This window comes from Lontra canadensis, unplaced genomic scaffold, assembly GCF_010015895.1.
Source record: "Lontra canadensis isolate GAN:19392208 unplaced genomic scaffold, GSC_riverotter_1.0 scaffold104, whole genome shotgun sequence".
NCBI lineage: Eukaryota > Metazoa > Chordata > Mammalia > Carnivora > Mustelidae > Lontra > Lontra canadensis.
In genome coordinates, this window is record NW_022631098.1 from 3970467 (window position 1) to 3988871 (window position 18405).

Here is an 18405-nt window from a genome sequence, read left to right on the forward strand (position 1 = left end):
CATATTGCTTTTTAAATCTGTGTTCAGAGACCACATGTTTATAAATCCCCTCTATAATCCTGCTGAATAGATATTTGCAATTCTGGGATCAAGCCTTACCCATCTTTGAAAATCTGGAGAACATTTTTTCCATCTTTAATTTTCATGTAACTGCTTCACGAATTGTCATGATTACTAACAGAAGTTACATGACAACATTCACTTATTCACAAATATTTACTGCCCACTTGATATGCTCCAGGCCCTGTGGCTGGTAGCATGGGGGTTACTAAGTGGAACAACGTATACACACTACCACACGAAGCACAAAGCTGCACGTGCCATAACCCAGCTGAACTGGATTTGTTGACAGAAGAAAGTCTGTAATCCCGGCCCCTCCCATTTTCTTCCTACAGATGAACTCATCTCAATCTAAAGATTTGATCTTATATACAAAAAAACTTAACTGTTCTTTTACAACCTTCTCTTTCAGACTAACTTGTCTGGGTTTGTGGTCCCTTTCCAGCCTGAAAATTTCTCTCTTTATGGGAAGATTTAGGCAATTTGGGAGCCAAATGACTGCCTTCTCTCTGCCATCAGGTTCAAGGCCCAGCACACAATGTCTCGAGAAACTTTACTCAGGTCTAGACTTCCTTGTTCTGAATTTTTTTTTTTTAAGATTTTATTTATTTATTTGACAGAGAGAGATCACAAGTAGGCAGAGAGGCAGGCAGAGAGAGAGGAGGAAGCAGGCTCCCTGCTGAGCAGAGAGCCCGATGCGGGGCTCGATCCCAGGACCCTGAGATCATGACCCGAGCTGAAGGCAGCGGCTTAACCCACTGAGCCACCCAGGTGCCCCCTGAATATTTTAAAAAGTATTTTAAAATTTTTAAATATTTAAATAATAACTATTTAATTCATTTAATTAATTTTTAAAGTATTTTTATTGTGTTTAGCACATCTGCAATTATCCACTTGACTTTGACCTTTGGCATCTTTAAAATGGCTTTAGGGAGGGGGGCCCAGGAAGCTATCACATTAAGATTTGTGACGCATTATGCCATTCCCTGTACGTTTTTTTTTTTTTCTGTAACCCTCAGAATGGCCCTGGAGACTGGAACATCTTATCAGTGTTTAAGGGTTTTGGAAACGCTTATCCTTGACAATAATTCCCCCAAGGTCTCAGAGCTCAGGAGTGGCAGACCTTGGATTTGAACATCGCTATTTCTGACCTCAAAGCCCACGTTCTTTCCACCACAACGTATCAATCATGACAACGGGTATTTTTAAGTTCATCTTTCTTGCATTTTGTAGAAGCCCTTAAAAAAAACCACAGTTCATCAAAAGGTTTCCAAACTCATGGATTTCATGGGCTGAACGAGCATTTATTGACCCTGAATTATTACCGGCTTTCTCCAGTATCCCTTTATAATCATAACTGTTCCTCTGTGTTGGCAATGTCTGTTGGCATTGTGAAATTTCCTACTGTCCTTGTTTGACAATGCCAGAATTCCCTTTTTTCCCTAATCTGAACTCCAGGATGATAATCGCCCACACTGGGTTTTGTTCTGTTTTGAACGGGGAGAAGGCGAGAGAAGGGCGAAACAGAAGTGGTGGTTTCCTTACCTGCCGGTCTTTTTACGGTATCTTCCGGGGCGACGTCGCCGGCCTCTCACAGCTCCGGCTTCCGGCGCGCCCACCGCGGTCGGAGCCGCAAGGTGCAGGCCAACCTGGTCGGGAGGGGCGCCGCCCCCGCGCTCAGCCCCGCCCCCGAGAGGCCACACCCGCCCGGGAGGCGTGGGAACCGGCAGGGGGAGGCGCAGCCCTCGGGGTGCAGCCGGGTTTATAGGTCACCCGGAAGGCGCGCGCAGCCCGCGGCCGCCGCACCGAGCAGGCCCTCGCCGGGACCCCAGCCGCGGCGCTCCTCCCCGCGGACCCCCGGGCGTCCGGCGCCGGCGCGGCGGCCTGTTCGCACTCGCCGAGCCGAACGCTGCCGTCGCTTCCGGTCGTTACGTGACCACCGGCTATGGCCGCCGCGGGGGGCGCCCGGCTCCTGCGCGCCGCCTCCGCGGCCCTGGGCAGCGCGGCCCGTCGCTGGCTGCTCGTCGCCGGACCCCGCGCGGCCCCGGGCCGGGGCGGCGGCGCGGGGGAGCTGCCCCGGACGCTGAGCGTGTCGGCGCCGGCGTGGAGCAGGTGAGGCGCGGCGTGCGCATGCGGGCGGGGGTCCCGGGCGCCGCGGCGGGCGGCGTGGGCTGCCTCGTTCCGCTTCTTCTGCTCAGGCGCCTGCGTCCCGGGAGTGTCCGCGATCGCTCGCCGTTCGGCCCGCCCGGTCCGTAGCGCTTCTGCGGGCCTGTCTCCCTTGTGTCCCGCCGACGCCTGCGGGAATCGGGACCGCGGGACCCAGGCTCTCCCGTTCCCCGCGCCTCCCGGGGTCCTCCAGAAAGCCGTGCGCTTTGCCGCCGCCCGCTCCCGGGGTTTGGCTGGGCGCTGACCTTTGATTTGACCGGAGCCTGCAGTGACCTTCATAAGATGTTCCTCACGGATGTCCTGGCCAGCAGTTTTCGTCCTGGGCCTTTCCCCCGCCCTGTTGGGACCTTCTGTTTCCAGTTCTCTGGCAGAGGAATGTCTGTTTGGAATACACCCACTTGTTCCCGGTACTTCCCTGACCGCACTCCGAGCTGGTACGGGGCTAAAAGGCTCTGCCTTGGGTTGGCAAGGCAGGGTTTTAAACTGGTCTTAATGCCTAACTTCCTTCATCACTGTAGGCCTCAGTTTCCCCATTTATAAATGGAGCATAGCACTAGTGTAGGCGTCGTACAGTTATTTGAAGACTAAGTCAGGTAGTACAGGTAGTATTGTGCCTCGCAAATTGGGGAGGGCTCAATTTGAACTGTAGCTACTGAGGCCCACAGTGTTGTGTTTTGTATTAAATGTTGAAGTGAAAAAATTTCCCCCAAATATGGTGAAGTTTTATATTCTTGGGCACATTTGTTTTTCAAAGACACAGCCCCCTGCGATGTCACAGAGTTAAAATGTACTCATCATTTCAGAGTGCGGCAGTGTGGTGGGGCCGTCTGTGATGCAGGTCCTTGCTGTCCCCCAGCAGGATGCAAGAACTGGAGGCAGAGTGTTGTCCACTGCCTTATCTGGTTTCTTCTTGATAAGCTCCCCAAGAACAGAGAGACTAGAACTTAATCATCTTGCCTCCTTTAATCCTGTTACATAGAGTGTGCTCAATAAATCTTTGTTTCATGGACTGTGGGGGAGATATTGGAGAAGGCAAACCAGATTACTTTGTTCCTATTTCCTTGACCTCTCTACATGCGAGTGTCTTGCTTTCTGCTGTGGATGCATTCTTGAAAAATCGTGTATAAATTGGGACATATATTGAACATATTTACAAAACCAGTATTTAAAGGGAACACGAGTGCTTTTGTAAATGGGAATTATCCCCCCCTAAACTTACTAAGTTTGAACTTGCTTAGACAAATTGTCTTTTAAAAGGAAGCACATCCGTTCTATTCCCTCATAATCCTCCTTTCCCCACCTTGGCCCTGTTTCAGTGGATGGCCTTGTGCCTCGTATCGCAGACTTTGGAGCTACAGCTAGATTTTCCAAGTCTTACTATCTGAGCCTTGTGTTTTCTAGTTTGGATATGACTAACCACATGTGGCTGTTTAAGATAACTTATGTTAAATTCAGTGAAAAGATTCAGCATTCCAGTTGCACTGGCCGCATGTCAAGTACTCAGCAGCCGCGTGGGGCCAGCAGCTACTGTATTGGACGCCGCAGGTACAGAACATCTCTGCTGGTGCAGATACGTTCCACTGGACAGAGCAGCCTAGAGGCTGTAGTTCCGTCTTGGGAAGTTGTGCATGTAGCTAAGTTATCAATAACTGAGAGTTGAAAAAGTCCTTTTGCTTCAAAATACCCTGACACAATACTTCATATTTTGTTGTGATTCGGTTCCAAAGGGCTATCACAAAACTTGTTGTACTTCACTCTCAAGAAAATCCTGGGAGGCAGGTGGAGTGGGGGATACAAATTCATGTTAAGTAGCTGGCAAACTAGGTGTTTAGCAAAGAAGAATTGATAATTCTTTAGTCCAAGGAGTCATTTGGAAGAGTTAGGATGGCTACGGAGGTAGGGAGCCCTAAAAGGGGCCCTTTCCCTGGACCAAATGCCCCAGGCACCCCCGCCCATGTAAAAAGGAGGGCAGCAGCCATCACTTCCCTCCCTAGGAGAAGTCTGTCACAAACTTACCATGGCCACCCCTCACAGCTTCCTTAAAACATCTGTGGCCGAGCAGAATAAATGGCAGTGGGAAAAGGTAACAAACGAAGAAAAGAGATGCTTGTGGTGCTGACTGACTAATTGACGATGGTAGAAGGTTTAGAAGGACCGTATTTCTCAGTGCGTGAATTCTTACCCTGAGGAACAGCTCAGGGCTTTTGGCGAGTTCTTAGAATTGGGGGGAAAATATAAAACCCACCAATACCAATGACTAATAGCAGATGGAGAAAGGTATTTGGGTAACGTACATGTGTATGATGCTTTAAGGAACAGAGTTTCCACAGACTTTCCTTGAATGGTCTCAGCTGCTTGCTGAAGTCACCGTTGCCTGCATCTCCCTGTCCCCCAGCAAGGAAGTGGGCGGCTTCCCGCGGTCATCTCACGCGCGTGTCAGAGCCGCAGCTGCAGCCTGCGTCTGATTCTTGGGTTCCAGGCTCTGTCGGCTGCAGATTACCCTTCCTCTCCTGTTTCTGCTTCCTCTCCGGGCCTTCAGCAGACCTTTCATTGCTCTCACTCTGCGGTTTTTTTCTGTGGACTCTACGCCTTTAGTACATAGGCCTTCAGGCTTTTCAGCAACAAAAGGACTGAGGCCTTAAAGTTGTGGATCTGTGTTTGTTGAGCGCTCCTCTGTGTTAGGTATTTTGCCTCCGTTGTTAAAACTGGAATCTACATGTTACCCTGATTTTATAGGAGTCTGATGTCACATTTCCGTGCTGTAAGCTTAGCAGTAGAATGCTCCAGAAGAACAGCAGTGGTAAAACCTCTGTCTTACAGGGGTGCACGTTCAGGATGGGATTGTTGCTGTTGTCCTTCCTGCAGCCTTTAGCTCCCGGGCATTTGTCCTTGTCAGATCCCTAGACTGTGGTGCTGGGCTCAGACCCGTATTTCCATCTGGCTTCTGGACATTCTTCTCTGGTTCTTTTCTTTTAGCTCAATTAAAACAGGTGTAGACTTGAACTCATTTCCATCTTCGCCAAGGCTGCTTCATCTCTCTGAACTCTGGCTTAAACTAGAGCCCTCCTTGCCTGAATTGCAGATCTTAACATTGTTTCTTCCGTCTTTCTCAGTCTTCCTTGTACAGATGGTCAACAGAACCTTCTCTTTCCATGTCCTGAGTATCTGTGAGGTCAGTTCTACATTCTTTCTTTGTCTGTGTTCTTGGAATAACCCCGGAAGCGGAGTCCGCCCCGCCTCCAGAGTATCCTAGTTCGCAGCCACTCTGCCTTGGAGAGGCGGCGGTTACCTAGTTCAAAATCAGGACTAATGTTCAGGAGTACTTACTTCAAAAGGACTTTCTGGCTGTGAAGAGAATTGGAGAGCACTGGCCCTTTTGGAGGGACGTTCTCTCTCTCTCTCTCTCTCTCTCTCTCGGGGACACACACACATACACAGGTGATCATTTTTAATTCATACAATTCTCTTTTTTCAGCATTGAATTATCAGGGAGGGCATTATCTGAAAGGAATTCAGTTGCCTCATGTGTTAAATAAGATAATTGGACTTGATAATTTGGGATCCTGTAATTCTAGGTTTTTTCTTACACGAAAGTTTTCTTTGATGGATTATTACCATCTATTGGCGGTAGTGAAAATTGCAACTAATTCTTTTCAGCTGAAGTACATCTTTTCATTTGTGAGGCAAAAATTAAAAAATGACCGACGGTGGATGACAAGCTTCTAGTTGCTAACAGAATTTCTTCTCCCAGATTGGGTAGTGATGTTTGTGAGAAGCGAAAGCGCTTTAAGTCAGTCGGCTAACTCTGCTGGGTACTATAATATCCTGTAATGAAATATGTAAGGAGGCATTTTATTTATCCTCCCATGGATTCAAACAAACACAGATCTACACTAGTCCCTTTGATTTTTGAGTACATGATGAGGAGCAAAGTGAGATGTTTAAATGCTCAGAAAACAGTCCGTCTGCTGCCTCACAGCCACAGGGCCTACCAGACACCTGCGTGACGGGTGTCGTACTGACCCCAGAACGATGGGCCTTTCTCCAGTGCTCCACGACCATGCTCTCATCTTTTAGGGATGTTACATAGAGACATTGCTTTTAAGAGAGCTGTGGGAGAGCAACATAGATTTAATGACTGGTGAGGATTGCTAAATGTTGTCATGTGACTGTGACCTATGACCGTGACCCTTGGGGTGACACAACATGTGGCCTTAATAGAAATGTGGTTGTTCTTTCCTTTAAGATGGTGGGTAGAGCTTCCTCTCTGGTAGGTGGAGAGATAGACACACCTCAGCTTTGTGATGTCTTTTTCTCAAACTGTGGAAAGGAAAGAAAATACTATAGAAAACATATTTATGTGCGTAGGTGCACCTCCATAGATGCACACCCTATTTTCTTTGGCCTTACAGGCTCTGAAAACAGTGTTTTTTAAAAAAAGATTGAATTTATTTATTTGACAGAGCACAAGCAAGGGGAGCAGCAGGCAGAGGGAGAGGGAGAAGTAGGCTCCTTGAGGAGCAGGGAGCCCTATGCGGGGCTTGATCCCAGGACCCGGGGTCATGACCTGAGCCGCAGGCAACCGCTTAACCGACTGAGCCACACAGGTGCCCCTGAAAACAATATTTTAAAGATTTTATTTATTTATTTGACAGAGATCACAAGTAGGCAGAGAGGCAGGCAGAGAGAGAGTGGGGAAGCAGGCTCCCTGCTGAGCAGAGAGCCCGATGCGGGGCTCAATCCCAGGACCCTGGGATCATGACCCGAGCCGAAGGCAGAGGCTTAACCCACTGAGCCACTCAGGCGCCCCTGAAAACAATATTTTAAAGTATCCCTTGAAATGACTAAAAATAATAAAGGACTGCTTCCTTTCCAGCTCAGAAGATAAAATAACAGTTCACTTTGTAAACCGTGATGGCGAGACATTAACAGCCAAAGGAAAAGTTGGTGACTCTCTCCTGGATGTTGTGATCGAAAATAATCTAGATATTGATGGTTTTGGTGAGTATGGGACATTCCTTAAAATTTATAAGTGAAACCATTAAATGGGTTTCAACTTTTGGGTGCTTTTTTGCAGAATTTTAACCTTTAGCATGCTAAGTTAAATACTAAAATTCAGGACGTGTTAGTGTTAAATTCTCATTTATAAAGAATATGAGTGATACTGCATTTCTCTTCTTTGTACGTTGAATTAACCATGTGCCCCGAAGTCTGTTGCCTCATTCCCTTACTGATGGTGAGATGTGTGCCACTAAGCTGGGGGTAGCAACTGAAGTTGAAAGACACCAGGTTAGAGATCATGAATGTCATATCACAGAGGAGTAGTTTTGACTTAGTCTTTTGGTTTTAACTTTATATTTGGAAATACCTTCAACTTAGAGAAAAGAATTTTCCTATATAATCTTCACTAAGCTTCCCCTACTGTTAACAGTTTACATTACTGTTCCAGATGTTCCAGAAACTGCCTTCCTATGGCTCAGAGACATGCAGTCTTTCACTTGGCAGTTTTGCTCAAGCTTGTTCTCTCTCTCTCTCTCTCTCTCTCTCTGGAGTGGTGGTTCTCAAAGGGGGTTCCTTTTACCATTAGCATCATGTCACTTGGGAAATGCAGATCCTCAGGCTCCATGCCAGACCTTCTGAATCAGAAATGCTGCAGTAGAGCCCAGCAATGTGTTTTCACAGTCCTCCGTGTGATTTTGATGTATGTTAAAGTTTGTGAACCACTGGTCCACAGGAAAGGCCCAAGGAGTATATCTGACTATGATTCGTTCAAGGCATTGTTCACTCTGCACTTTTAAGAGCCCTTCCAGATCAGAATTATGTCTCCTCCGTTTTCCCTTCATGTAATAAATATGCCTATGTTAATGCTCATCATGGTTTTCCTCTTTAGAGGATTCCCCTCTCCCGTATGAGATTATGAGCTCTTGCTCAGGTGCCTCACAGAGTAGATTTTGTCCAGAGTTGACAGGTCATCGCATTTGCTGAATTCTTACATCTAACATCAGTTCAGTTTAATCATAACAACGGCCATTTGAGTGCAAACAACATTCCAGCATACGTTATCTGTTCTTGTAACAAGTCCAAGAAGTAGACTTGTTTTTTAAAAACTTCTATGTTATAGATGAAGAAAATGAGGTTTGGGGAAATTAATTTTTCTGGGATCATACATGGAGCAGTTAGGAGGTCTAGGACTCAAGTCTCTAACCCCCAAACCTCTGCTTTTCCCTTCCCTTTTGCCTTTCTATCATTTTCCCTAAGAGATGTCCTTCCTGTGTAAACACCTGTCCCAGAAAGAATTGATACAGTTCTAATTTTAAGGAGTTTTTTATTTGAATGCTGTGGTTCTTGGCTGTGACTGAGTTTCAGAACCTCTACAGAACTTTAAAAAAATGCAGACGTCTGCCTTCCATCCTAAGTAGTACAGGGAGAGACAAAGTTGTGCAGGTAGACTTGTAAAAAGTTGCACAGGGTTCAGATCTACACTGTGGTTAAGAATGACTAATTTAACAGAAAGGGAAGTTAGAGAATCGATTCCATTTACTATAGCATGAAGAACCATAAGATACCTGGGAATAAACCTAACCAAAGAGGTAAAGGATCTGTACTCGAGAAACTACAGAACACTCATGAAAGAAATTGAAGAAGACACAAAAAGATGGAAGACCATTCCGTGCTCTTAGATCGGAAGAATAAACATTGTTAAAATGTCTATACTGCCTAGAGCAATCTATACTTTTAACGCCGTTCCGATCAAAATTCTACCAGTATTTTTCAAAGAGCTGGAGCAAATAATCCTAAAATTTGTATGGAATCAGAAGAGACCCCGAATTGCTAAGGAAATGTTGAAAAACAAAAATAAAACTGGGGGCATCACGTTACCTGATTTCAAGCTTTACTACAAAGCTGTGATCACCAAGACGCATGGTACTGGCATAAAAACAGACACATAGACCAGTGGAACAGAGTAGAGAGCCCAGATATGGACCCTCAACTTTATGGTCAAATAATCTTCGACAAAGCAGGAAAAAATATACAGTGGAAAAAAGACAGTCTCTTCAAAAAATGGTGCTGGGAAAATTGGAAACTCGACCATTCTCTTACACCGTACACAAAGATAAACTCGAAATGGATAAAAGACCTCAACGTGAGACAGGAATCCATCAGAATCCTAGAGGAGAACATAGGCAGTAACCTCTTCGATATCAGCCACAGCAACTTCTTTCAAGATATGTCTCCAAAGGCAAAGGAAACAAAAGTGAAGACGAACTTTTGGGACTTCATCAAGATCAAAAGCTTCTGCACAGCAAAGGAAACAGTCAACAAAACAAAGAGGCAACCCACGGAATGGGAGAAGATATTTGCAAATGACAGTACAGACAAAAGGTTGATATCCAGGATCTATAAAGAACTCCTCAAACTCAACACACACAAAACAGACAATCATATCAAAAAATGGGCAGAAGATATGAACAGACACTTCTCCAATGAAGACATACAAATGGCTATCAGACACATGAAAAAATGTCCATCATCAGTAGCCATCAGGGAGATTCAAATTAAAACCACATTGAGATACCACCTTACACCAGTTAGAATGGCCAAAATTAGCAAGACAGAAAATAACGTGTGGTGGAGAGGATGTGGAGAAAGGGGAACCCACTTACACTGTTGGTGGGAATGCAAGTTGGTGCAGCCACTTTGGAGAACAGTGTGGGGATTCCTCAAGAAATTAAAAATAGAACTTCCCTATGACCCTGCAATTGCACTACTGGGTATACAGATATAGTGAAAAGAAGGGCCATCCGTACCCCAGTGTTCATAGAAGCAATGGCCACAGTTGCCAAACTGTGGAAAGAACCAAGATGCCCTTCAACGGACGAATGGATAAGGAAGATGTGGTCCATATACACTATGGAGTATTGTGCCTCCATCAGAAAGGATGAATACCCAACTTTTGTAGCAACATGGACGGGACTGGAAGAGATGATGCTGAGTGAAATAAGTCAAGCAGAGAGAGTCAATTATCATATGGTTTCACTTATTTGTGGAGCATAAGGGATAACACGGAGGACATGGGGAGATGGAGAGGAGAAGGGAGTTGAGGGAAATTGGAAGGGGAGGTGAACCATGAGAGACTATGGACTCTGAAAAACAACCTGAGGGTTTTGAAGGGGCGGGGAGTGGGAGGTTGGGGGAACCAGGTCGTGGGTATTGGGGAGGGCACGTATTGCATGGAGCACTGGGTGTGGTGCAAAAACAATGAATACTGTTATGCTGAAAAGAAATTAAAAAAAAAAAGCTAAAAAAAAAGAGTGACTAATTTAGGGAAAGAACTCATTGGTAATTTATGTAAAATATATATTCTATAGAATTTATAATTCATCTTCCTCATGAGTTCATTTAGCTACATCTTTAAAAAAAAATTTTTTTTTTTAAAGTAGGCTTCACATAGGCTCCACACTCAGCATGTGGAAGCCAACACAGGGCTTGAACTTGCGACCCTGAGATCATGACCTGAGCTAATATCAGGAGTCAGATGCTTAAATGACTGAGCAACCCCAGGCACCCCCGCATTCAGCTATGCTTTTAACTCAACTTAGTTTCTCTGAATTTTTCTCTCACAAATGAAAAGTGGTACAGCACACAGTGATTGAGAATAGACTGTGGAATCAGATTATGGTTCATAAACCAGCACTAAGACGCCTCTTACTGGCCATGAGACCTGGAACAAGCCACTCAAAAATCCGTATGCCCCAATTTCCTCTTCTGTGAGATAGGATTATAGAGGTTCCGGCCTCACAGGGTTGTTGAGGATTAAACGGGCTATCGGAAGTGAAGTGCTGAGCCCAGCGCTGACCTTGGTAAGAATAGTAGCATTTGTGGCATTTTAACTTGGCCTTCCCTCATCCCCTCCCCGCTCCTGCAGTAGCTTTAAGACCCCGCAGCTTCGGAACTACAGGAGCTGTGAAGCCCAGCAGCCTCGCAGCTGCCGGAGGGGCGGATGGGGTTTGAATTCCTCGGAAAGTCCCCTCTCCGGAACGGGGTCATGAGTCCTACAGCTTCCCGGGAAAGCTCCATCCCAGGGAGTCATTCTTTGGCCTGCGTCCGAGACTGCTCTGTGCAGGGAGCTCTGTCCCTGCGCCTTCAGTCTGAAACAGGCACCTGCAGCTGTTTCACTCACCAGCTGGGCAAGCACGAGCCCGGCCAAACATTTAAAAGGAAGATGTGGAATGAGATGTCCGTAGCGGGCTTTGAAATGCCCTGGGGATCTCGAAGGGCCATGCACACGTGCAGGACCCTGCTCGTGCCCAAGAAGGACGTGACAGCATCCTAGCTCTCACCCTGGCTCCCCATCAGGTCCCGCACGGTGAGGGCTGAGACAGACATGTAGGCTGCTCGAACGTTGAGGGGAGCACACCACACACACACACACACACACACACACACACACACACCACGCTTGTCAGCAAAGGGTAGAAAACTCACTGGGTCCAAGCACCGAAGGACACCCTGCTCGGGCATCTGGCTGACCACTAAGCTAATTGAGCAGAGACCTCAGTGGCCACACACAACCAGGAAGACGGACTTGAGAGAATTAGAGCAGGAAAGTCACCAGGAGCAACATCAAACCTGGGGCACAGGGTGGAGACCTTCATTTCCACAGTTGCTACATTGTGTTATCTCCAGTGTCCACTTTCAGTTAAAAAAATTCAAGCACCAAAAGAAAGGGGAGAGTGTGGCCCACGCTTGAAACTCCCCCGAGGGAGGCCGAGGCGATAGACTTACTGGACAAAGACGTTACACCAGCTGTTACAGAAGTTCAGAATGCTGAGGGAAACGACATGGAGGTTCTCTGGCATCTTCACATCAGAATGTGTGGAGGCCATTGCCGCTCTGAGTGGGGACACATAAATGAAATGATGGACGTTGTTCATGCCCTTCAGAAAGCTGAGCTTTTGAGAGCTCTGAGAAAGCTAATGTGGAGCTTGCGATCTGTAAATTGATTTTTATAAATTTCTTCACAGATTTGATCGTATGCACTAGGCCTATATACTGGGCTATTACTGCAGAGATATTTGTAACAGCAAAAGATTTGAAACAACCAAATGCCCATCAATAGAGGGCTGGTGTGTAAGTTATACAATGGAATATTATATAGGATATTATATATTCTTTCTAAGAAAAGAAGTCTCTGGAAGGAGTCTTAAAACCAAATATCAGTGCTTATCTGTTGGTAGGAGGAAGATTTTCATTCTACAACTTTTTTTTTTAGGATTTTATTTATTTACTTGAGAAAGAGAGGGAGTGAGTGAGAGAGAGAGCGAGAGCGTGTGCTCACAAGCCAGGGGGAGGGGCAGAGGGAGAAGCAGGCTCCCCACTGAGCAGGGAGCCCAACGTGGGGCTCCATCCCAGGACCCTGAGATCATGACCTGAGCTGAAGGCAGGTGCTTAACTGACTGAGCCACCTAGGCGCCCCTCATTCTACAACTTTCTATGCTTTCTGAGTTTTGAACAGTGTGAATGGGTTACCTGTCTTAAAAATGTCTGTAAGAAAAAACTGAGAGGAGACAACCTAAATATCTAACAACAGGAACTGTGAAAGTCTGTGATGGCATTTCTAAAGTACAGTATGTGTCTGTTAGAAGTAACACTTACAGTATATAATCACATAGGTAGATGCTTATCAGTGGAAAACACAATGTTTTTAGTTGCTTTCAATTTTTCAGAATGCACTGAGAAAGATACTAGAAGATGTTCAGACAGACAGTGTGCTGTCTCTTCTTGATCTGATGGTGAGGTTCTCATCTTTATTCCACTTCTATTTTAACTGCTCTAAGTAAATGCAGTGATTTTACTTTACTACCTGTGACTTGAGTAAGTCACTGGTGTTCCCTGTGCCTCACTTTCATTAAAAATCAAATGAGGGCAATAATAGTATTCCCCTCATAGGACTTTCATAATGCTTAAGTCAATATTATGTCTTCAGAACATTCTGACATTAAGAAAGTGTTAAAAAATATTTGCACTAGTCTATTTTATTATATAAAAATCTGTGTATGTGATGAGGATAGCACTTCAGGGCCATCAGGATGACTTCTGTCAGAAGAAAGGGAGAAGAACAGGTGTTGGCAGGGAGGAGGAGAAAGTGGGGGTCTGATGTGGGGCTGCTGGGAACGCGGGACGGTGCAGCCGCTGTGGATGGCAGTTTGGCCGGTCCTCAGGGAAACAGTGTGATCCAGCAGTGCCATTCTAGGGCTTCCCCAGAAGAACTGCAAGCAGAGACTCAGATCCTTGTACACCAGTGTTCACAGTGGTCGAAAGATGGAAACAACTCACACGTCTACCAGCAGATGAGTGGATAAACAAAATGTGGTATATATGTGGACTGGACTGTTTTTTAGGCATAAAAAGTGCTGAAGTTCTGATATCAGCTGCAACAGGATGAGCCGTGAGAACATTGTGCTAAGCGTGTAAGCCAGACACAAAAGGACAAGTGCTTGGGGACTCCCTGTACGTGAGCTACCCAGAGGGGATAAATTCAGAGAGGCAGGAGAGAACAGAAGTTGCTGGAGACTAATGGGAGGAGAGAATCTGGGCTGGTGGCGATGGTCGTACAACATAATGAAGTACTTAGTGCCACTGACCTGTATATTTAAATATGGCTAAGGATGGTAGATTTTATGTTATGTATATTTTACTACAATTAAAAAATTCGGGTAAGAAAGACTGTATAAACACAGAAAATAACATTTTTTTTCTGATTAAAGAATCAATGCATTTTCACTGTAGAAAATGTTGGACAATTTAATAAGCATTTAAAATAAAAAATCCATCCATTATTCTAATCTCTGCAACCACTAATGACATTTCTATGCTTTTTAAAACCTGTACTGTGGTTACATTTTATGCAGACACGAATTAGATAAAATAAGAGCAATATGAAACTATTGCAGTTTCGTACTCAACACAGTGTTTGAAATTGTGTGACTGTCTCCACATTTTTAAGATTCACTTAATTTGGGGCACCGCGGTGGCTCAGTGGGTTAAAGCCTCTGCCTTCGGCTCAGGTCATGATCTTAGAGTCCTGGGATTGAGCCCCGCATTGGGCTCTCTGCTCAGCAGGGAGCCTGCTTCCTCCTCTCTCTCTGCCTGCCTCTCTGCCTGCTTGTGATCTCTGTCAAATAAATAAATAAAATCTTAAAAAAAAAAAAGATTCACTTAATTGTAAAGCTGACAGTCGTGGTGAATTATAACCTATCTCTGTGCTAATGCCACGAGGGGCTGCCACGTGAGCAGGTAAACAGAAGCGTTTCCTATTCTTTGACAGCAGCTCAGAGACTTGGGACTGTTAGGCTGTTGAAAAAAATGGAAATCAGAATATCCCGCGGCATTGCTCACTAACTCAGCAGGTGACGGCGTGGTGCTGGAATCCACCCCCAGACTGGAAACTGGGATGGAAGCTGAACGTAACCTAATGCCTAAGATGGTCAACAATTGCCCTGATCTTCTGTGCCATTAGTCGAGGAGTAGAGACTGTATAAGCCAAAGTGCTTGGAAAATAGGATTTTAAAAAGCAAGAATATTTTTAAGCTCAGAAAAATCTCTTGGAAATCAGGAGGCGTGAGAGCGGCAGGCGTACCGCTGGGTGTGCCATGAGGCATCTGCAGCCGGTGTTGCTGGTCGGCCGAGTGACCGGCCCTGCTGCCCTGCTGCTCCTGGCCTTCGTTTCTCTGAGAAAGTTAGTCTCGGCTAGAGTTTTGAGTTCTGTGCCTCCCTTGCATAAAAAAAGATGATTGATTCTAAACGCGTTGGGTTTTCCCCCCATTGCATATTCTATGAGAGAATATCTGACATTAAGTATTCTTTTGTAAACATCGTTCGAAAGTTTGGGGGCGCCTGGGTGGTACCGTCTGTTGGGTGTCCGACTTGTGGTTTTGGCTCAGGTCATGATCTCGGGGTCGTGGGATTGAGCCCTGCGTCGGGCTCTGTACTTGGTGTAGAGTCTGCTTGGGATTCTCTCCCTCCCTCTCCCTGCCCCTCCTGCATCTGTGCACACTCTCAAAAAAAATAAGTAAATCTTAAAAAATTAAATACAATGCATATTTTTCTACTATATGGATATGCCATGACTTATCCGTCTTGTTCTTTGGACATTTAGGTGGCTTCCAATTTTCAGCTATTCAAAATAAACTTAAGGTGAACATCCTCAGAAATACTTTCATGTATATGTTTTATAATCTCCTCACAATAAATTCTAGGGATAGAATTGCCTAGTAGAGTTTGTTTTATAAATGGCTCAAATTATTTGCCTGTTTTCTGATGAGGTATTGTTTGTTTTCTTGGTTAGCAAAAGCTCTCTAAATGTGCCATTTGACAAAAAAAATCATAAAAATGAAACCAAACATTTACTTAAATGAGTTTCAACCTCTGTTACTTGAAGCCACATCTTTTCTCAAAGCATTTAAATGCATTATTTGCAGTAGATAATTTTGAGTTGCTTTCCATTAATTCCTTCTAAATCAAAGCAAGCATAAGTATTGTGATCTTAATACCTCAAGGTATCTTTTAAAAATTTGAAGATCTTTAAAAAAAAAAAAAAGGGCACCTGGGTGACTCAGTGGGTTAAAGCCTCTGCCTTCGGCTCAGGTCGTGATCCCAGGGTCCTGGGATCGAGCCCCACATCGGGCTCTCTGCTCACCAGGAGTCTGCTTCTCTCTCTCTCTCTGCCTTCCTCTCTGTCTACTTGTGATCTCTCTCTCTCTGTCAAATAAATAAATAAAATCTTAAAAAAAAATAAAAATTTGAAGATATATCATCATTAATGACCATGTATTGCAGTATGCTGATTTTCAAACTGCAGGTTGTAAGTATTAGTGGATTGTGAAACCAATTTAATAGCTCCCAACAAGCATTTTAAGGAAATCAGAAAGAACAGAGTATATAAAAACACGATCTTCTGCAAGGGTATATTATCTCATGAACTATTTGTTGAGCTGTTTTACAAAGTATATGTGTGCTGGGTCATGGTGTAGAATGAAGTTCACACTGAGTCACAATAAAAAAAAAAATTGTTTTTGAAGGCCATTAGTTGGATGGGTAAGAATAGAATCTTTGTGCGTAGGTTTGATTCTCAGCTCTGCTGAGTAACCTGCTTTGTGACCCAGGGTTAGGTACCTAACCTCTTGTTTTACTGAGGGTAGAGTGGGAATAATGTTAGTATCTACCTCATGAGACTTCTGGAAAGATCAAATGAGCTAATCAAAGCAAGTGCTTAAAGTAAACATTAGCTACTGTTGTTAGCATGGTTATTAATACAGGTTCATTGTTCCTTACAAAGCACTTCAAGAATACATTGAAAAAGGTTTCCCTGGGTGCCTGGGTGGCTTGGTTTGTTAAGCATCTTCCTTCAGCTCAGATCATGAGGGATCGAGCCCCGAATCGTGCTCCCTGCTCAACGGGGAGCCTGCTTCTCCCTCTACCCATTCTTCCACTTGTGCTCTCTCTCTCTCAAATACATAAAATCTTAAAAAAAAAAAAAAGTTTCCCACCCCGCTGAGGTAACCACTGAAGAATCTTTCCCCCTTGCTACTCTAGGAATATAGAGAATTTAATGTCACAGTCTTTAGTAGTTTGACAAGAATTCTGCATTCACTTATGTGGTCTCTGGAGAGAAACTTTAAAGATCCATGACCTGAACATGTCCAGAAATTTGGGCATGTAAATATAAACTTATGGTAAGCTAAACCAGGTTCACGAAAGATAGAGTTAAGCCTAAGCCACTTTCTAGAATAAAGATGAAGGAAATGAGGTCAGGAAGTCTGGGGCAGGTGTTTGGTTGATTCCTAATGTAGAATAAGGAGATTTTTTCAGTGTTGCCCTTGTAGTCCAACTCAGGGGAGGCTGACCAAGTACAGAGTCCTTTTTACAGTTTCTCCCTGGGTGATCTCATCCCTTCTGTGACCCCAAATCCCATGTTGATGTCCATAAATTCTTGCATTTACCTTGTTAGCTCCCCTCTCCACTGAGCCTGAAACTTACAGATCCAACTTTCTACTTTACATCTCTTACTGGAAATTGCACAGGCCTTTTAAAGTCAACATACCGAAATAGCATTTGATTTTTTTCTTCCCCACCGAGACTAGTTCTTCCTCAGGTCTCACCTGCCATCCGTGAGCATCACTCAGCTGTTTCAGCTGGAAACTGGAGAGTGTCTTTGGCTCTTCCTTCTCCTCTGCCCCCTACCTCCGGTGCCGTCAGCAGCCGCTGTCCGCTGTGCCTCCAACATACGCCTGTCCGCCTCCCCGCGGTCACTGCTTGGGGCTGGCTGGGCGCTGCCCGCTGGGAACTGTGCAGACCTGCTCCCGCTCTTGAGCCTGCACTTGGGGTGATCAGGCATGTCCCCTGGCTGCAAAGCATGAGTAACTTCCCGTGTCACATAGGATACAAATCACATTCCTCACCCCAGCCTAGGAAGCCCCACTGCCCTCCTTCCTTTCCCGAATTTCTCACCATTCTTTCTCTCACTGCAGCCACACTGGCCTTTTCTCAAGAGCTGACCTCACCCAGAAATTTTGCTTTGAAACGTCATACACACTTCACATGTTTCTCTTGCCTGGGACACCCCCTCTCTCCTCTCTCCTGTACACGGGATTTTCACCTGCCTCGGCTCAGGTTTTATGTCACTTCCTCAGTGACGCTCTGCCCAACCACCCAGGCCAAAGTCGGACTCCTCTCTCTGCCCTGAGCCCTTTATTCTCTGCCGCAGCATCCTCTGTCTTTCATTGCATGTATCACAACCTGTTAAGTATCTGTTCCTTCATTTGCTTCCTCCTCAGAGCCTGTGATGGAGGATAAAATCATTCCTGTTTTATTCCTCACTGTATGAAGTAATGAGCATATATGAGTAAAAAGGAAAAAAATGGTAAATTTTGGAAGTAACACACTTAAAAGCATGTGTAATTTCCAACTTTCTTTTTGTTGTTAATTCCAACTTTTATATTGATCTATATTTCTTGGAGGATTGGTTTTCAGAGTGTATTATATTTCGTCACTAGGGGGCAGCTATACCTCTCTGATCAAACGGACCTAGTTTATTACCTCAGACCTTGGTTTTGTTTTGTTTTTTTTCCTGCTATATCATCTATTTCCTTCATGTCTCTTTTGAGGGAAATTATTCAA

The 18405-nt window shown here is 45.0% G+C and overlaps 1 protein-coding gene across 1 annotated transcript in view; it reads left to right on the top strand.

Annotated features, from left to right (window-relative positions):
* Window positions 1-1799: 1799 nt before the first annotated feature.
* Window positions 1800-18405, top strand: part of FDX1 (ferredoxin 1) — a 30665-nt gene continuing 14059 nt past the window's right edge. The window contains exons 1-2 of the mRNA XM_032838323.1: window positions 1800-2172; window positions 7103-7227. Coding sequence (XP_032694214.1) covers window positions 2006-2172; window positions 7103-7227 — 292 coding nt within the window. The 5' untranslated portion in view covers window positions 1800-2005. The remainder of the gene's footprint in view (window positions 2173-7102; window positions 7228-18405) is intronic.